This window comes from Penicillium macrosclerotiorum (assembly GCF_028827735.1).
Source record: "Penicillium macrosclerotiorum strain IBT 26536 chromosome Unknown utg000010l_segment0_segment0, whole genome shotgun sequence".
NCBI lineage: Eukaryota > Fungi > Ascomycota > Eurotiomycetes > Eurotiales > Aspergillaceae > Penicillium > Penicillium macrosclerotiorum.
In genome coordinates, this window is record NW_026643089.1 from 1,937,443 (window position 1) to 1,957,303 (window position 19,861).

Sequence of the window (19,861 nt, forward strand, 5' to 3'; positions counted from 1 at the left end):
CCAGCCGGCCTTGTTGAAATGTTCGGGCGTATTTGGCTATATGTGGGACTTTTTTTTGATCCGGTTTCTCCGGGCCCCACTCTTAGGGCAAGCAGGAGTGCCCCCTTTGATGGCGAGTTGAGTGTAGAAGCAAAGGGAGTTTCAAGCAATTATATTCAGTAAAAGCAGACTTGATTATTGTATGGATAAATTATGGGATGGAATTACTATTGTCGGATATCTGTAAAAGTCTTCACACGATCGGCAAGTTCATATAGAAAATTTACTTCGGGGATTGACCTCGACGCTCCGAAGTTAGATACAAAGAGCCTGCGAACTAGTGTGGCATCATTATTTAGCTTTGAAAGTTCTCTAAGTACCCGCCTTGTCTTACTTATGCCATGAACCTCTGGTTATGTGGAATTGCTACTGTATGCTATAGGACGGCAAATTAAGAGGGGCAGCAACATACCGCAGAGCATTGACCAGTTTCTGGCCCTGGAGGCGAGCGGCGAGCGTGTAATAAACAGGTGCGAATATTGGTAACACATTAGGTCGCTCTGTAGCCCATCATTATTGTCTAAGAAATTCTCTTGGGTAGGAATCGTCGGCTGTCTATCGGTTTGAGCTAAACATATATTTCCCACTTTCCACTGTGAGATCGGTATTTGGCATGGCTTTTCTTGTCCTCCCAGGCTGATGAAAATCCAGTCTCATCCTTTGAGTCAGTAAATAGAACATCAATTGAATTAAAATACATCGATGACAGAGTAGTCACTCATTAGTGCTGGTGAACTCAACTCTCAACTTCGGTAAAGTTTATTTTTTTGTTCTACAGACAACTGCTAAATCCAAAGATATTTATTTGATTGATATGTGGAATTTAAGATAATGCAAGATTTCTTGGCAGCCACATATCACGTTCACCTTCAATCATTCCAGAAGCAAGCTGGCCTACCTTTCCAACAAGGACCTGACCATTTTCCCGTTTCAAAAATTGCCCAAAGCCCTTCACGCCAGTCACACAGTTTTCATCGGCGCTCCAGACTACCTCTCCCCGTAAAATCGTGAATCGGGGCCAGTTCCTCACACGCATTCCTTCAAATGGTGTGTAATCCACGCCATGATGAAGGTAATCTTGTGAGATAGTTCTCTCGCCTTGGTTTTGCGGGTGCCAGATGACCAAGTCAGCATCATATCCTGGCATGATAGACCCCTTTTGGGGTAGCCCATACAGTTTTGCTGGATTCCCTGACGTGAGCTGAACAAAGCGCGCCAAGCTGAGTCTTGCCTGGCTTTTGGGAAGACATGCTTCTGACTCACTGAAAAGAAGAGATAGCCGGGTTTCGATACCAGGAATCCCTTTGGGTATTTTGCTGAACTTTGGAATACCGTTTATGATCCCAGATTTCTTCCCCTGGGGGTGATCATATTTAGATGGGGCATGATCCGATGAGAATACTGTAAAGGTGCCATTTGCAATTCCTTTCCAGAGCGCCTCGAGATCTTCAACGTTGTGACGCAGGGGAGGAGAGCATACTCCCTTGGCCCCATGAAATGCATCATGCTCCTCGCAAGCTAACTTTTCTGATAAAAGAAACAAATAATGCGGACAGGTTTCTGCATGAATTGGAAGCAGTTTAGTTTGAGATTCTCTGATATGCTTCATTGCGCCGTCGGCAGAAACATGAACGAGTAAGACAGGGGCATCAACTAGCTCTGCGAGTCTAATAGCTCGGTATGATGCTTCATCTTCTGCTACCTTTGGACTTGAGATTGCGTGAAAGAAAGGAGCTGTATTCTGGTTTTTTTCAAGTCCTTCAATCAAGAATTCAATCATATCGCCGTTTTCGGCATGGATCATGGTAGTCAAACCAAGTGATCGACAAGCCAACATTGTCTCAAGGAGTTGACGATCGGAAAGCTTATACAGCGGATATGTCATATATAGTTTGACACTTGTAATGCCTTCTTGCTTTGCAATTAAAGGAAGCTCGTTATGAAGAATCGTTTCAGTCGGGTTTGTAAGGACAAAGTGAAACCCATAATCACAATAGGCTTGTCCTCGGGATTTTCCATGGTATTCTTCAAGAACAGGGAAAAGTGATGTCATCTCCTTTGTCTGAGAAGCAAATGCTAAAACAGTCGTGGTACCTCCAGCAATTGCGCTGCGAGTGCCTGTCTCCCAGCTGTCTCCTGTGGGCGCGTTTTTTTGTGCAAGATGAACATGAGAATCTACACCACCGGGAGTGATGTAAGCCCCTTCAGCGTCAATGATTTTTGTTTCTGAGTTTTGTGGCAGATTATATCCTATAATGGATATCTTTCCTTGCGAAATTCCAATGCTTTGCCCAGCAGGAAGCACGCCTCCCTCCGTAGCCTAAAGAAATGTAAGAGTTATTCCTCCTAGTGTAATAGTGATGCACCTAAAGAATGTGCAATAAAACAGAGAGTCCAAAACAGCAGACCAAAAATTTCCTGCATATGGTAATAAAATGAACCTACAATGAGACCGTTTTTCACAATGGTATCTAATTTCATGATGTTATTTCGCAATATCGTGATTCTGTTCCGAAAAAACTGAAGGCTGCCCACACAAATGGAAAATATGAATTTCTAGAACAAATTCACAATGAGCCCTGCAACCCGCTATATTAACATGACTAGCAAGAGGATGTGAGTTAAAGAGTATTTACCCCAATTTTAAGCCTTATCCATTAAACCCCTCGCCCCTCATTCAATGTCATCTTCCCTCCGCACTCCGCTCCCGTGATTTCTGATAAGCCGACTCGGATAGCTGACAAAACTATTGAGTCAGAACCTCGTGTACATTCTGAAAGGGCTGATTGGGAAAAGAAAACGTTTGTCAGTATTACTTTGGCTCAAGTCCTTTTATAAAGACCCACTTGATTTCCAACTTTTGCCAATAGAAACAACACGGATATTTGGTAAATCCGCTACCGGATATGTCCATCGCAGCAAGCGATCCATTCGATTTTTTTGATTCATACCATGGCCTTAATTGGTCATAATGGCCATCATGGACATATCTCAGCTTTCCAAACAGCTGTCGCCTCTACCAAAAAGATTTCCTGATTGTTGTTTGGCAATCTCTACGTCCTTAATCGTCTACTTGGCTTCACTCTTGCCGAAGAACCCCGGCTTCACCGTCTCAATCGGAAGCGGATCTGGTCTCCTTGAAAGTCTCATTGCATATGGCGATGATAACACCTCAGTTGAGGGAGTTGAAGTCAACTCTACCGTCAATCGCTATATTGCCGAGGAGCATATGCATGTTGTCGGTGGGGCATGGGGACTCTATCCAGGTATTGAAAAGGCGGCAGCGTGGATGTTTGTCTACCCGCGCGATCCGAAGCTAATCACCAAGTATATTGATACATATGGTGATTGTGCGGTTGAGTTTATTGTTTGGCTAGGGCCTAAAATAGACTGGGCTGACTTCGAGCCATGCTTTCGCGATTCGACATTCTCTGAGCTGAGTTGTCCAGAAAATATCGGACTGACTCCTTACGAGAAAATGGTGCTCGCTAAAAGATCGTCCTGATGTATTTAATAGACCTAAAGAGTTCTCTACATCTCATTTGAACCTTATAATAAGCTTCTATCATGTCGGAGATTTTTTCAGCTCTTGAATGATGAATTTAAAGTAAAGCTGATTCGTAGCAGTTATCTGTTAAGGATCTTCCAACAATTCTGGCTCAATGACCCCAGTACGCTCCACAATTGGACCGTAATGCTCGGTTCGCCGATGCTTCTCGAATGCAAAGACTGTACTCTTTGGACGATCGCAGTCTGACAAATCAATGGTAGCCACAACCAGCTCATCTTCCTTGGTCTGTGCCTCTTTAATGATATGACCAAGAGGATGCACGATTATTGTTCCCCCAACCAAGGGGTTTCCATCTTCCGCGCCAGTTTTCGCAACATTAATGCTGAAGCAAGCATTCATGTAACTGTTGCCTTGACATGAAAGCTTATGATGAAGCATGACCAGATCCTCAGCAGCTTCTGGGCTCATGTCGACCATATGGCCAGTAGCGGTAGTTTGGAATGCAGTGGTATTGTATCCACAGCACATGATTTCCATCCCCTGAAGGCCATAGACTCTCCAGGCTTCGGCCCATCTTCTATCATTGCATATCAACATCCCAATTATGGGATCCCCCTTCCCAGTGACAGATGGGGAACCACTGTTGTCATTGGCTGGCTTCTTTGACGCTCCTACCACAAGTCCAGGAGCCCTGAAAGCGGGAAACCCAAGATCACCAGGTTGGAAGTAGCGCTTTTCCAGCTGTTGAAAGGCACCATGAGAAGTATGTGGCTCTTTGGTGCCTGGAAGATGCACTTTCCGGTATTTTCCAACAATCCTGTTTGCCTGCGCCGAATAGTATGCACAAGAGTTGTAATCAATATGGGAGCCGTCGTCTTGGATGCTTCTCTCCGCATACCCCACATAGACATCGATACCAAGAGAATGTGCATGGTCAAATAGTGGTTTTATATTACAAGACTGCACAATCCCACCCCTATTTGGGTTCTCAACATCAAAGTATTGATCTAAGTCTTGTCCCACTAGCAGATATCTGGGGAAAAAAGTAGTGAAAGCAAGTTCGGGGAAAACTGCGAGTTTGACGCCTTGTCTTGCAGCTTCATCTAGAAGCACAAACATGCGATTCAAGACATCTTGGCGTGAATCTGCAATGTTGATTGGGCCCAGTTGACAGGCGGCAACGGTCACTAATCTCTGAGAAGGCTGGTTCATGTCGAAAAGATCGGCCTGTGTTCGATGGAATTGCTTGGATTATTGAGAATTCCAGGATCCAATATCTTGTATTATATCAATATCAGAACCTCCGCATTGGAATTATGTTTTTGCTTGCGTGTAATACCCTACACGAAATCATTATCCGAAGTATCTGATCTAGGTTCAAAGTTGGGGTTGAAACCCCCGCGATTTGGCTTAGCGGGTGTTTTTACCCCGAAAGTCAACATCACTCTACTAAGAACCTTCTTGATATAGGAAATTCGATTAGAAATATTGAAAATTGCGATTTGGGGGACTTTTCAATTTTGGTGTTATCAGTCATTTTCTAGCCCATCAATGCCTGCGTGAAAAATGTCCGTCGAGAGATGTTTAAATGCACATGATTGGATCTAAACAATTGCATTAAACCAACAAAGAATGATCAGAACCTCATCGCGTGTGGTGAGTGACCACTGATTCATTACTATTTGGCAAATTCGAGTTTTGCCTATGAATATGGCTAGTGCAATCTTTGTGCCGAAGCCAGCCATACTGAATCCTATTGGAGACAAATGTCCTTTATTAGCTATTAAGTATATACAGACAAAAAGCGGGGAAAACTTAGACCAATAGTGAAATGAATTCCATGCCAAATGTTTACTGTTATCTTTGAAAATAGAGATAAGAAGCTTGTTCAAATAACCTATAAATGGACAAAAGCTCTGTGCGACTTTCCTTAATGTACGCCATGCCGTCCTAGTAAATCATTTTATCTTTATGTCCATAATGAAGAGCCCTCTTAACACAAAGATTCAAGACGAAGAACAGTCGATCAAGACTGAAGTCTATGATCATCATGAAAATTACACGGAACAGCCCTTCTCTTTCCGAAGTTATGTAGCGACCAGATTTACCTCGCTCAAGCCACCTATGGAAAATGCTGCCAATCCATTCAAGCTTTTGGCTATGCTAAACTCCCAGCAATGGGCATTTCTGGCTGTCTCCTTCCTTGCCTGGTCGTGGGACTCGTTCGACTTTTTCACCGTATCCCTAACTGTTTCAGATCTAGCTAAGACCTTTGATAAGTCTACAACCGATATTACTTGGGGTATCACTTTGGTACTGATGCTTCGATCTGTCGGATCAATTTTATTCGGTCTTGCCGCAGATAGATATGGACGAAAATGGTATATTCCAATTATCTGATTTAATTATATTGTCTTTACTAATCGGAAACAGGCCATTCATTCTCAACCTTTTCCTTTTTATCGTTCTAGAGCTTGGCACAGGCTTTTGTCAAACTTACAAGCAGTTTCTGGCAGTTCGGGCTCTGTTTGGAATTGCTATGGGTGGCATGTATGGAAATGCGGCGGTCACGGCACTTGAGGACTGCCCATATGCGGCCCGGGGCCTTGTGTCGGGATTAATGCAACAGGGGTATGCATTTGGGTATCTCCTCGCAACAGCTTTTGCACGGGCACTGGTCAATACCACGAGTCATGGCTGGCGCCCCTATTTCTGGTTTGCTGCTTGCCCTCCAGCTCTCATCATTCTATTCCGTCTTTGTCTCCCAGAAACAAAAGCGTTTCGAGATCGCCAGGCTGCGCGTGAAGAACAAGGAAGTCTCGCTATAGCTTTCGTTTCTGAAGGAAAGCTTGCTCTGAAGCATCACTGGCTCTTACTTGTCTACCTCGTCCTGCTAACCACTGGGTTCAATTTCATGTCCCACGGGTCTCAAGACCTCTACCCGACAATGCTAAACAACGAGTCCAATTTCTCTTCCGATGCGATCACAGTAACCCAGGTTGTTGCCAACTTAGGCGCAATGGCAGGTGGCACGACAGTGGGCTACTGCTCGCAGATCTTTGGACGACGATTCAGCATGATGGTCGTCTGCATCATCGGCGGGGCACTGCTATACCCCTATACCTTCGTCCGAAACGAAGCCGTTACTGCAGTGGCATTCTTCATGCAATTTTGTATCCAGGGAGCCTGGAGTGTTATTCCTATCCATGTCATGGAGCTATCGCCTGGTTCATTCCACACTTTTATGATTGGTTGTGCATATCAGTTCGGCAACCTCGCCTCCTCTGCATCTTCAACCATTGAAGCTATGCTTGGTGAACGATACCCGCTTGCACCATTGACCCAGGCTGATGGCACTGTCGTAAAGCGGTACGACTACGGAAAAGTCATCTGTATCTTTATGGGTGCTGTTTATGTCTACAATATTCTTCTTATATTAATTGGACCAGAAAAGCGAGGTCATCACACGAGCATTGAGCATGATTCAGAGATGACTCAGGCGATTTAAGAAGTTCAGATACGACATTGAATTATAGTTGTATACATTTCGAGGATTTATTCTCGATTGATTATGGATGTATTACGTGGATGGAGTAATGATCAAGATGGAGGCTATTCCGTGTGAAAATGAAAGTATCAAGGTCCTCTTCCCGGGTCTGGGCTCAGAACATCGCAGATTCTTCGGTAAATTATGTATTCCGTATTAAGCACCGGGGTGTGTATCTCAGTTGGCTTCAGCATTGACACATGTCAAGGGGTATGGCGGCCATTGTTGGAGACGGGAATGCAGAAGATTATTTGCTCCACTACGTGCAAATAGTTCTGCGCCACATCGCCTCCCCCTCCTCCCCTCCTGGAGGCGCTGGCCGCGCTAAGGTCGCGGGATAGATTAATTATATTGTTTCAGGATCGCCGGCGGAGTCTGTTGCCGCATTGGGGGCTATCACGTCTAAGCGACCTAAGATTCTACCGAGCTTCGAGCTCGGTCTCTAACCCACGCCAAGCTTAAACCATCGCCCAATTATAACAAATCTACGAGTCAGCTGAACGTGAAGCACGTATAGAGAAATTAAACAGGGAACTTGCTACAAGGATTGCCGATAGAAAAGAGCTGAAGCTCATTTGACAAAGCAATCGTCCTGTTGTACCCTCGAGTGCCTTACACTTTACCCAAACACTAGATTTGGTTGATATGAAAACTACATCATATTTTTTTCACAATCACATAGTTCAACTTGGGCCCTTGCCATGCTACCACAAAAAGCAAGGCCGGGCGTAAAAAAGGATATAGTAAGAAATTCTAAGCTTAAGTCCAAACGCCTGTCAAATCCTTATCTGAAACAGAAATATGCAATGTAAAGAAGTCTTGTCGTCAACGAGTCGGTATCACGACTGCATGCGGTTGCTATTATCTTGATTAAACTGGTCGCGGGCGACGGTAAATTTATCGGTCACAACGTCGCACAGGTCCATCAGGTCGCTGAAGCCCTTCTCCAAAGCCTCGAGGGCGGTTGTGGAGTCTATTTGAGAAAAACAGGTCAGTATATGTTTAAAGACCCGACGGAACTCCCTATGCGGATTTTTAAATAGGTGGGAAGGTCCTGGGGGCAGAAAGCGAAAGCAAGCGTACCAGTAGTCTGGATGCGGAGGTGCATCTTTGCATCGGAGGGGTGAGGGATGGTATAGCCACAGAACTCAACGGAGGGGCTAGAAAGTCGAGGATGGTTAGCATGATATCTGACTATGTTCCAAATCGTTGGTAGCTTGGATCAAGATATGCTTCCGATCAAGTGACTTGGGAAGCCGAGTCCTCATCCACATCCACAAGGGCGCACTCACTTCTTCATGATCGCAAAACGCAGCGCGTTACCCATAGTATGTCCCTCACCCTCGAACTGAAACGACGCAGCGGTCTCGGAAGAGCCAGGGAGCTGGTTAAAAAGACCATTAGATTCATTCCCCAGTACGTTCGAATTGAGGGCACAAGTAGAGTGCTCGGGGAGGGGAGCGACGAACCACCACGATGCGCTTCTCGTCCAGCAGAATAGGGTTGACGGGCTCATTCTCGGCGTCCATCATGGACTGATCATGCTCTTGGGGCTCCTCGGAGTGCACAGAGGCCGGCATTTTGTATGCTGGTGCAGAATTTGCGGTTCAGAAGATCTGATTTGATCAAAGGGTATCAAGCTCGGGAACGTTGCTGTCAAGAAGCCGGTTCCGATAAATTTACTGATGGGTCGGAGCAGGGAACTCTGTGTGGAGTGTGGGTGATTCAGTCGGATTCAATTTGATCTTAGAGATAATATAGGGGAAAGCGCAAAAGACTGACTGGCAAACGCAACAATCGATCGTCAAGACTTTCTCTCGATGATCGCAGAAGAAAAAAAGTGGGTGGTTATCGATAGCCACCCACCGCCTGCCATTTTCGGGTTATCTATGAGGACGCCTTCGCGGAATCCAAGCGCTTCTTCATTAATTTTCGATTCTGCATACAAAATTTTAACCTAGGAGTGGTAAGTTTGATCGGACCCAATTGGATCTGACCTCACTGTTATTTTATATGTACGTGATTTAAAAACCTCTGCGCATTGCAATAGCTGTCAGGTATGCAGCAAGTAGGGTTGTGTTGCTAGGTAGCCTCAAGAGAAATGGCATTGCAGGTTGTTCCCTCCTACCTGTAAGAAGGAAAGACAAAAGATTATTACCAGTATGGATATCCAGAGATTCGAAATTTGGAGTCAGAAGGAGGGGGGGGGATAAATTACGAAGACCATGCAATGAAAAGTTCGCTTCACACTAATTCGCAGGGGTTTTGGCCGCAAATTTGCCCATACTTCGGGCTTGTAATCACCACCATTTTTCTGACTTTGTATCTTTTATTAAACATTCCAGGAAATTTCCTAATTAGATGCTTAGACTGTGGATACTCCAATATCAATTGAGTTTATCCTGAAGGCTTTGCGAAAGGATATAATTACGTCGTTCTATAAAGGATAACATCTCAAGCAATCCAGACACAACCTAGAGACACTGGTGGTGAATGAATGAAAATTCCCTTTCTAATAAATTGCTTTTTCAATGTCAAAACGATCATGACAGAACTCACCCCTCAGTATCGTCGTCATAGCCGCCTGCATAAACCAATTGCTTCGACCAATCACCCCTAGATAATTGACGCCGTAAAACATCCCTTGGGCGCAAGCGATTTCTATATTCGCCTCACTTTTCTCCACACAGGCGGTAATCCTAATATTAGCCTAAGTGCGGAGCAAGTGTAGGAAACCTATTGAGTTAACTCCTCACGCAGAATGTTTTGCAACTTGAGGTACGGGGAACCCCAAGTGAACACCATACACTATACCCTAGCTGGTTCTCGCTGCTGTATCATGCCTCACAGGGGAAATTCGCGGTTCCAGGGATTCTACAACCAGACAGGGTTGGAGATCCTCCTGCTACTACTTTAGGGATTTGTACCCGGTTCTATTGGATTTTAGCTGCTTTTGCTGTGGGTGACAAGATTCTGACCCGGCCATCCGAGAAATTAATCTTGGCTATACCGTTCATAGGCAAGCGTAACTGGATTTGTAACGAAATTTTCGCTGTAGGACGACTCTAATGGTTATTTCGAGCTATCAAATTGTCCCAGGGCAGTACATATATTTAGATGATAACTATTGACCAGTAAGTTTACTCTAGTCAGAAGGAATTGAACACCCGGGCGATGAGAGTACTCAGAACACTTTCGCTTGAATGAATCAATACAAGGAACCCGAGAATTTCTTGGTAAGAGAGTCCTTTGAGGGAGCAAAAATCGGAGCCTTTCTGCCTTGCAGCCCCTCAAAATTGCCTGTCGGAAGTGACGTGAGGGCGGCAGCCAATTGACAGGATGCTGCTAGGGTTAGGCGACCGAAATTTTGAACCAAACATCGTGCCTGCGGTCGGCAAAGGGTTCCGTGCGTTAGCTGGGACTAGCCACACATCTGACCCACACGAGGAGAGGAGGGGCGCCATGCGATGCGTGTTCCTGGGGGCGCAAGACAAGATTCAGTAGCAGGGGGGTACTGTTGTTGGTGATGGTTGGTGATGGTAGGGTGATGGTGGATCGGTGGAGAGGGCAAGGGTGGATGCATCACTTCCAGCCCCAGTTGGTGTGAGCGTAATTCTTTTCCCGGGCCCCTGCTTCCTTGAATTTCTTGCTTGGATTCTATGGTTCTGAGGTGTTCACCTTTTTACCCCCTGATCGCCCTAAGCGCCGTGAACGCCATGTTTGACAAGCCACGCATCGTGAGTCGTTCGGGTAGTGTGATCAGGTAGAAAGGGCCGCAGGATGCAGATGAACCAGAGCAATGATCCGAGAGCGCCTCTTGCTGGCGTGGTGAACAATCCCAGTAGCAGTGTTGTCGTCCATTCAATAATTATGTGATTTAAAAAATTCCGTAGATAGTGGAGGTCTGGACTATGTGAGAGAGTGGTTGGTCGAGGCAGCCAAGAAAGATGAGAATTATAAATCAAGAAATATACCATCATCCTATACTCCGTATTCGTACTGCATATGAAAGATAATTAATAGTCAATCAGCATTAGTTACGGTTCTTTTTATAAATATTATTAATTCCCCGTCCTTTGATCCTGATTATCATCGTCAGTGCACCCAGCTGTGGCTTGGGTGGGAAGGGACAGCGGAGATAAGAAAGTAAGCCACTCGCCACCTGATGGAGATCGAAGGAATCGAGGGATTCGAAAACAGTTAAGATGGCCCAGATTGTCCCAGTCGGAGCGAGTGAAGATGTACTTCCAAGGATAGCCAAACAATAGTGCGCTGGGGCCCTGGTGGGTTCACCTGGCGTTTCCTCCACTTTGGGATTTGGATTGGAGAGAATGAAATCAGGTCTATTTCTGTGATTTCTTCGAGGTCGGCATAGGAAAGGGAGCTGCGTCTTCTATTCCAAGTCCATCACAATGTAATCTCGGTTTGATCACATTTCTACCGAGGCCAGCGATCTCCCACACTTCACCCACAATGTGTGGGTGACATGAGGCATGTCACAATGTGACGAGAGTCGCCGATCGTGGCCAAGCACGGATGTCTCTAATTTCTGACGGGTTGGAGTCCCAAATATTCAGCGAACGCCCGGGCTCTCTGCTCTAGCGAGGACGGGGGACGAACGGGAGTCGGGTAGGTACATCTCCATCTTGTACAGAGCACGGAGGACAGAGTACTTCACGAGTAATATCCATCATGGGAACCTGTCATGGGACAATCTCTGGAGGTCTGTCTACAGTATGCACGTATGCGGAATATATGGAGTAAAAGCAAAGACTGTATAGAGACTATACAGACTATAGGGACTGCTCCATAGGCAAGGTACACTGCGTAGGTGCTTGAGGTACCTTTCGGACTCCAGATGAGATACGCCAACAGTGGTTGAGCTTTCCGGGTGGGGAGATTTGCCCCTGTCAATCGTGGTTCATGCCAGACCCGAAGAGTATGGTTTTAATTAAGCCAGGGTCGACTTGTATACTCCCGCTTCCCCCTCCTTAATACTGGCACGATACGCCATCAACATCGCCCTGGGTTACTCTGCAAAGGTCGCTAGTTCATACAATAAGAGTCATAAGGGCCCATAGTAGATTCTCGTATTTTCCCTAATTCCTCCATTTCTGCTCCTTGGTTCCTCCGCTCCTACAGCCTTGGAGGGGGAAAGTGGATGTATTTTGTTGAGCGGTCGAGGGCGAGTAAAGGAGAGAGAGAGGGCAACAGGGGTCAAGACATGGAAACACTGGAACACTGGCGGTCGCAGGAACCAGTGGCAGCGTCACTTTGGCAGGGCAGAAACACGTCGTGTCTCAGGCGGGCGATCCTGATACGCCCGGCGCCGGCAGCTGTGCAGCAAGTGTTTGAGCGTAGCTCCACTCTGAAACTCTCGACTCCAGCACGAACAGGGAGAGGTACATAGAAGGACTTTAATGGTACATAGCCGCACTCGAGCAGAGTATGTGGTACATGTGATAACCCACGGTACCTGTAAGTACCATTGAAGTTCCCCAGTTCCAGCCCCAAAGCAAAAGCCCCCCTGGGTGCCGAACAAATGAACAAGGTCATCGGGCCCATCTCATTGCCCCCTCCTCTTTTTTTTCCGCATGCTTTTTTGGGCTTTTTGGGGGGGGCGTGTTGGGGCTTGTTCGTTTCTCCTTCTGGGGCCCAGACCCTCACCCTCCATCAAATCACCTCGTCCGGCCCTGTACTATACAGCTGCTATACACAGCGCTAGTACATCATTTCATCTTCACTGACCTTTTTGGGCTCTGTGACAGGACTGAGGGTCTTTGCTCTTAGTGGCTATTTACTTCCTCCTCTTCCTTTTCTTTCTCTTTTTTTTTTCTCTTTTACACGCCGGTCGATTTCCCTGGTCTATTTTTTGGGGGCACGACTGGTCACACCTGCTTGCCGCCTAACCGCCGTCCTTGGCCCCCCCCCCCCTCCCTCCACCAACTTCAACTGAACTCCTGCTTCCTTCCATTTTCCACTTTCACTCTCCCACTCTCTCCCCCCCCCTCTCCCACTCCGACTCCGCTACTTTCTTTTGATGGGATCCTTCTCGAACACTCTTCTAATCTTCCCTTGAGTGTGCAAACGTCTCTGCGGCCCGTGGTGTTCTTCGCCTAATATATCGCAAGACGATCCGTATCGGAATCTCAGCCCTCTCAACCCGCTGGTGCATCATTCCCCTCGCCCATTGATGCTCCACACCCGTCCGACAATATACTTTGTTACCCAGTCCTGTACTGGGAGCTGTCGATTAACGAGAAATTGTTAAAGGACCAGACGCTCAATATTCAGGTATAGGGTGATCGTTGCGACCTGCGACCACTTGTGCACCTGGAGGGTTGTGCTTCCCCCCGGACTCTTTTACATTCTGTCGGGAACCATGTCAACGGCAGTTGCATCCGCGACCGCGGCCCCATTGTCCTCACCACATACCACCCGCGATCCTAGCCCGAAGAACTGCCCGACTCTCGCTCCTCTCTCCAACGCTCCGGCGAATTCCTCCCTACCCCGAATGTCAACCGCCGGGCAGGATGCTTCGGCAAAAGGCACTCCCGAGAACAAAGACCCTTCACCTCCGTAAGTTGGAGAATCCATGAGGCTGGCCGCCAAGACATCTCCCGGGGACACTCAGTCGAGGTCCGGCGGAGAAAAGAATCCTCCGTGCGTTGATGCTGATTACTTTCTCCCACAGGTCGCAAGGGAGCGCCGGCCCGAAGATCACCGTGAAAAAGGAGCCTGCCTCTTCTCCGCGAATGCAGAGTCGCCCAAGACCCCAAAAGTTAGACCTGTCCACCAGCCTCCCGTCCTCCGGCGGTCTCCAAGTGCGCCCTCCTGGAGGGCCGATGACGGCCCGGGACGGATTGAAAATGCAGGATGTAGGACTCGCATGCCTGTCCCCGGGCTTCCAAACCTATGATCCCATAATGCGAGAACAGTTACAGCGGAGTTTGTCGGTCCGGGACCAGCAGCGATCTATCATCGAGGCACGACTGCAGAAGTCCGCCAAGGATGAAGGACCGGACGGCATCAAACCGTCCGAGTCAGGATTCGCGGCGGGGCCGAAGAGCGCTACAAAGCGACGTCCTCCTCCTGGACTTTCGATTGTCCCTCCTTCGGCGTCACAGTTCGCGAACGAGCGTGTGATTCAATCTGCGCCGCTGAATCAGACTTTCACTGGACGATATCAAGCCCAGCCTTTGACGCGCCACATCGTCAATCAAAGCCCAACCCTCGGTTCGACCTCGCACATGCACCATGTTCCAGCCACTCAAACAAACAACCGCCTGCCTCCTCTTTCTGACGTATTTGGCTCAGATGCAATGGGCACCCGTGAGCGGGACCCCAGTCGTCCTAGCTTATACCCGAATGCGTCGAGCAGCAATTCCTCCCAAACTAATCTTGCTCCTATTCCCTCCCCGGGTCTGCCTGGTGGTATGTCAACTCCTAACCGACCGCGGGAGTATCGATCCGCCGAAGAGGCCGTGCAGGAATTGTCTGGTGGCCGAGAGGAATTACTTCCCCGGATCGTTCACTATGGCGGCCACCAGCCACCGACACCGCCATCACCTCAAACTGGCCACGCTGCCCCTAAGGCAACGCCTCTTTCGAATGACACTGGGCTCAATGCGCCCCCAGCTCCCACCGCCCTTGGCTTTGATACCACAGCCCGTCGTCGCCCACGCAGCGAATACGAACAAGATAACGGCAGTCCGCCACTGGGGCATGGCCCTGAGCCGCAGCATCGGCTCAACCCTGCTGCCAATGCAGGCCCTCACTCGACATACTATGGCCCCTTTGGTGCGGGTAGAGATTCGCCTGAGACTCAACGGAGAAAGAAGGAGGAGTTTCTGGGCCTGTGCGCACGGGCCTGGGACCTGTTCCATTCTTAAAACGGTGCTGCGAAGCGCTATTCAAAACGAATCCCTCAAAGATACTCAATTTCTTTTCTTTTCTAAAAACCATTTACCATCCAGGTCGAATGAGGGCCAGAAAAGACCATTTTTTCGACCTATGCGATGAACCAGTCTATCACCGAGACAGTGTTCTCAGTGTAGACGAATACAAGGCAGACCGGGGCATGACTTGTTCCCGTTTTGCCTCTTGATGTGCAATCGCCTGGGCTCCAGGGATGGTTGTCCGTTCTCACCTTTATTTCTTGTTGCTTCCCATATCATCTTGATGATTGCATGATGGGGATTGGCCATGTCACATGACATTGATGTTTATACCATACCCATATCTCAATGGTGAGCCTGCTGCTTTTTCTGGCTCACTGGAAAATATTCTGTTTGTTTGTTGTTGTTTTGGTCAACCTGGGACACTTGCATCATTGTTTTCTTGTACCGGCGTTTGGAGGAATCTTGCTTATTGTTACCATATACCTACTTTTTTTTGGCTGTTATTCTTGTGAGAAATTTAGCATTTGTGTGAATGGGTTTCGACTTGAGTTCGAATTTCCCCCTCCTTGATTATTTTTCTATCTCATCTCTTCCTCTTTTATCGTTCTATTCTCGTTATCATTCGTCTTGGACGGAGCGAGGCCTGCCTGCCTGGTTTTTGGGATTTGCTCTCTGCATGGACTCTAATACAGTACAACAGGACCTTAATGGCAATTGTAGATTCAGTAATGATTCAACTTCGCTTTTTAACTAAAAATTTTACACAAGAAAACAAATTTTCCATGTACGTATTGAACCCTCAGGAAAACAAAATCCAGTCGAAAAGGGGTATCTATTCCAAGCGGCGGCGCTTCCCTCCACGAGGCGGCGGCTCGTCGCCCATAGCCATACCACGGCGCTCCATAGGCATTTCCTTCCTCTCTTTCGACGCCATCTTCTTCCTGCGGCGCTCCAATGCCTTTGCCCGGTCCCGCGAGCCCATCTCCTTGTACTTCTTCTCCATGACCTGCTTTTTTAGATCCGACTTCTTCAAGTAGTATGGGTTCGCCTTTTTTCCCTCGCGAATCAACTGTTTCTCCTGCTTCCGATGCTCGGCCATAATATCCGCTTCGCGCTTACGGTTCTCGCGCGTCTTCATCTGGTCTGTTGCCGAGCGGATCTGCTTCTTCAGCGCCTCCTTCTGCTCAGCATTCTTCGTGCGTGCGTGCTGCGCCTTGAGATCCTTAAGCTCCGACGCCCGGTACTCGTCCAAGAAAGCATACGCCTTGTTCGCTGCGTGCGCGTTCTTGCCAGCGCCACTGTGGCCCATGACCGCGGCGTCGAAGCGCGGGTCTCGCGCTTTGGCGGCTGCCGGAGGCTCAACCACGGTGCGCTTGCGCGACACCGCACGTTTGGAGGACATCTCCATAGGGGCATGCTTATTGGCCCGGCCAGCCTTCTTGTCACGGGCATCTTTGCTAGGAGCGGCTTTGGCGGCGGCTTCACGTTTCTGCTCGCGTGCTTCTCGGATGCGGGCCCGGATGTCATCAAGCGGAGAGGCGGTGGAATCGGTGTTGGTGGTGGATTTTGAGATCTTTCCCTTACGTGATTTGGGGCCCATTGAGGCTTGGGCTTTGGCGAGAGCACCGAATGAGATGTTGTTTAACGAAGATTGAAAGTTATCGTCTTCGTCTTCCTGATCAGAGCTGGCCTCATCAGAGCCAGCGTTGTCGCTGTTCTCAGAGTCGTCATCATCATCATCCTCTATTCCATCAGAAGCTTGGGACTAAATTTCAAGCCGTTTGTCAGTAAAAATCCTCTTGTGCGATAAGAAATGAGCCAGCATACATCTCCGGATTGCAAATCTCCAGCATCAGAGTCGCCATCCTCACCCTCATCTTGGGATTCCCCGAGGTTTGAATCTTCTGAATAGACTTCCTCATCTTCATCAGGCCTGGCCCGCACACGGCGGTTCAATTTATCTGAGATGGCCATTTTGGTGTCTCTATTGCAGATATCGCACGTAGGAAATCATCGAGTCGGGGAAAGAAAAATATTGCCGACCTAGGCGGTGAGTGCGATAACGCTGATTAGATATTTTTTCTGACTAGATTGTCGTCAGCCCGCGATCTCCACCAGCGTAACAAGTGGTAGTCCATGTCTACTTCACCCTGTTCAACTCACCTCTGGAATTCAGTCAATCGCTTTAAACAGTACAGGGTTAAATACCAAGGAGCTTGCCAGGTATGTCCATGTGAACTACCTTTATGAACTCTTGTTTACATCCTAATTCCTGAAACTGACCCCATTGATGCTTGATAGGTCGTTTCGCGCGCCTTGCCCTCTTCCAACACGTCCAATTCCCTGGTTCACAAGTCTTGCACATCAGTCAAGCTGACACGCTCAAAGAAAAAACAAAAGCGTGCGCATGACGCCGCTGGGCCTGGTGTGCCTGCTAGGCCTGTCGGGCGATATGCGGGTCCGACCAATAACGCACCAATTATGAATGTAGGAGAAACATACATTAAACAAGACGAAGGGCTGTTTTGGCCAGCGTCTTCATTTACTGGCTTTCCTCATTCCACGTTGCCACACAATCCAATGCCATACGTTCCCAACCTGGTACCCGCAGGGCAGGCTGCGCCTTCCCATCTGCCATTATCATACGCCCCTGGGATAAGTCACCATTCGCGTGAACCAACAACGCCAATACATAGCACAAATGAAAGAAATCCATACGCTGGTGGCCCTCCTGTTCCATTGCCGCAGGGATCACCAACCAGTTCCCTTGGCGCCTTCAATGTTCCTTTATGGAACCCTGCAAATATGAGAAACGCTTCCGGAGCACCACCGATGCCATTCATGGATCCTACTTTTTTCCATCAGCCAGCCATGGGCAATTTCCCTGGTAAATTTCCCATGATGCCATTTAATCCAATGGCTCCTCTCCAGAGCGCCAACATGAGCACAATGGCGACAGGACCAGGACAACTCCCTGGCCTATCCCAGCCACTACCTCCAAGAGCACGATCTCCCACACCGCCAATGAGACGACCAGCCCCGACAAAAGAGTACATGGAACAATCCTCCAAATTACCGCAACGAAGTCCTCAAAAACGACCGTTGCTAATCATCCTCGACCTTAATGGCACCCTGATCTACCGCAAACATCGCAAACTTCCACCCAACTTTGCTCGTCGTGCAGGGCTTGACCACTTCCTTGATGTCCTGACGAGTAATTATGCCGTGATGATTTGGTCCAGCTCGAAACCACCAACTGTGAACGCCGTCTGTGAGAAACTCTTCCCTGGCGACAAGGCCAAGAACGTTGTGGCCCTGTGGGGACGTGACAAGTTTGGCCTCAGCAAAGTCCAGTACAATGCCAAGTTACAGGTATACAAGGAGCTCCGCAAAGTCTGGGCCAGCCCCGAGATTCAGGCTGCATATCCCGGCAATGCGGCTATGAGGGAGGCTCCATCACCACCCAAAAATGGCGGCAGCAGGTTCAAATCACAAAATCAGAATCGAGCCCATCCCAGTAATCTCCCTGCTGGCCAGCGTTGGGACCAGACAAACACCATACTCATTGATGACAGCAAATTGAAAGCTCTCAGCGAGCCTTTCAACATCCTTGAGATCCCTGAATTCACCAACAACCCGGCAGTGGATGAGAGCACGCTATTTGCCAATGTTCTCGCCAAGCTGGAGGTTCTCTCTCGCCACGACGATGTGAGCAAGGTGCTCCGCCTGTGGAACGGGCGCGTCGAGCAAGGCGAAGGAAGAATCCTCGACCTAGCCATCGAGCCGTGCGAGGACGACACCGACATGGACGAAGACGGCGGAATCAGTCTCCTTCCACCCGTGCTTGCTTCAATCCCAGCGCCCGCCGACCCCAGTGCCGAAGTGCCACCTCCAACAGATGCAGAAGAAGCTGCACGAATCCGCAAGGAGCGCAAGAAATTGCGCAAGAAGGAGAAAAAGCTGCCAAACAAGCCGCCAAAGAAGCTGCTTTCGTCGAGGCTAGGGCTGCCGCCGCCGCTGCTGCCGCTGCCACTGCCAGTACCGTCCCCATCCCCACAACCGAGACCTCGAGCGTGCCCGCCGGCAAACGCCGCAATAAGGGCAAGGCCAAGCAAACACAGCCCATTCCTGCCCCCGATGAGCCCAAACAGTACAACTTCCACTCGCGCCCTGTTCCTGCCAGTCTGAACACGCTCCCCAACGCGGAAGACAGCACCGCGGCTTCGCAGCCGAGCCCAATCTCGGTTGCCATCCCAGGTCTGGCTATGAGCATGATTGACACCTCGACGACCACCCCAGCGTCTGCCGGGCCGTTCCCCGAACAGCCGTATCCCATAAGCTTGGACCCAATGCACCGCTCGGTGTCGCCAGCGACGTCTTCTGGTTCGAATAACTCGCTGCTGGACCGACTGGAGGACGGACTTGGATTCCCACGGGACAAGCAAGAGTGAGAGTGTGCTGTGAGTTGCGATCTCCGATCTCTCTTCATTCGTTGCGTCAGTTCCTGTTGTCTAGGTCCCGAAGGGCTCTAGGGGCGGAAGGCTGAGGACATGAGTGATGCAAATCTGGGCCGGGTAACCTGGTGCCTTGAAGCAAAGGGGTTTCTGATGAGATCTTGAAAGTTAAGGTGTTCGAAAAAGGTTTGAGGGACGGGGTGGTTGGTGGGGGTGTTTTTGGTTACGGTGTATTGTTTCTTTTTCAGGGTTCTTGACTGGTGTAGATGGGTACATATATGAGCATTTCTTTTAGCGCTGATGGAATTCACATTACTCCAGGGATTTGAATGATACACACAACCTACCTACCCTTGTATATAGAACAATAGAATGATCCTTCTCTGTTCACCCTTGATTTTATAAATCT

At 48.5% G+C, this 19,861-nt stretch overlaps 8 protein-coding genes across 8 annotated transcripts; 4 read left to right on the forward strand and 4 right to left on the reverse strand.

The window, feature by feature from the left end:
• Positions 1–862: 862 nt before the first annotated feature.
• Positions 863–2,520, reverse strand: N7462_010327 (hydantoinase/dihydropyrimidinase family protein; the record flags this gene model as incomplete). Its single annotated transcript, XM_057082041.1, has 2 exons — positions 863–2,359; positions 2,485–2,520. 2 exons carry the CDS (start codon positions 2,518–2,520, stop codon positions 863–865), a joined length of 1,533 nt encoding a protein of 510 aa, XP_056929081.1.
• Positions 2,521–3,019: 499 nt separating this feature from the next.
• Positions 3,020–3,544, forward strand: N7462_010328 (uncharacterized protein; the record flags this gene model as incomplete). The annotated part of the gene is made up of 1 exon (XM_057082042.1): positions 3,020–3,544. The coding sequence occupies one exon, from the start codon at positions 3,020–3,022 to the stop codon at positions 3,542–3,544; it is 525 nt and encodes a 174-aa protein (XP_056929082.1).
• A 129-nt stretch (positions 3,545–3,673) lies between these two features.
• Positions 3,674–4,762, reverse strand: N7462_010329 (uncharacterized protein; the record flags this gene model as incomplete). Its single annotated transcript, XM_057082043.1, has 1 exon — positions 3,674–4,762. The coding sequence occupies one exon, from the start codon at positions 4,760–4,762 to the stop codon at positions 3,674–3,676; it is 1,089 nt and encodes a 362-aa protein (XP_056929083.1).
• Positions 4,763–5,530: 768 nt separating this feature from the next.
• On the forward strand, positions 5,531–7,058 carry N7462_010330 (uncharacterized protein; the record flags this gene model as incomplete). Its single annotated transcript, XM_057082044.1, has 2 exons — positions 5,531–5,931; positions 5,984–7,058. 2 exons carry the CDS (start codon positions 5,531–5,533, stop codon positions 7,056–7,058), a joined length of 1,476 nt encoding a protein of 491 aa, XP_056929084.1.
• Positions 7,059–7,936: 878 nt separating this feature from the next.
• N7462_010331 (DNA-directed RNA polymerase core subunit RPC19) lies at positions 7,937–8,677 on the reverse strand (the record flags this gene model as incomplete). Its single annotated transcript, XM_057082045.1, has 4 exons — positions 7,937–8,070; positions 8,181–8,257; positions 8,390–8,481; positions 8,567–8,677. 4 exons carry the CDS (start codon positions 8,675–8,677, stop codon positions 7,937–7,939), a joined length of 414 nt encoding a protein of 137 aa, XP_056929085.1.
• Positions 8,678–13,479: 4,802 nt separating this feature from the next.
• On the forward strand, positions 13,480–14,989 carry N7462_010332 (uncharacterized protein; the record flags this gene model as incomplete). The annotated part of the gene is made up of 2 exons (XM_057082046.1): positions 13,480–13,676; positions 13,792–14,989. The coding sequence occupies 2 exons, from the start codon at positions 13,480–13,482 to the stop codon at positions 14,987–14,989; spliced, it is 1,395 nt and encodes a 464-aa protein (XP_056929086.1).
• An 841-nt stretch (positions 14,990–15,830) lies between these two features.
• rrp36 (putative pre-rRNA processing protein) lies at positions 15,831–16,972 on the reverse strand (the record flags this gene model as incomplete). The annotated part of the gene is made up of 2 exons (XM_057082047.1): positions 15,831–16,763; positions 16,826–16,972. 2 exons carry the CDS (start codon positions 16,970–16,972, stop codon positions 15,831–15,833), a joined length of 1,080 nt encoding a protein of 359 aa, XP_056929087.1.
• A 606-nt stretch (positions 16,973–17,578) lies between these two features.
• On the forward strand, positions 17,579–19,449 carry N7462_010334 (NIF domain protein; the record flags this gene model as incomplete). The annotated part of the gene is made up of 2 exons (XM_057082048.1): positions 17,579–18,990; positions 19,038–19,449. The coding sequence occupies 2 exons, from the start codon at positions 17,579–17,581 to the stop codon at positions 19,447–19,449; spliced, it is 1,824 nt and encodes a 607-aa protein (XP_056929088.1).
• Between the last annotated feature and the right edge of the window lie 412 nt (positions 19,450–19,861).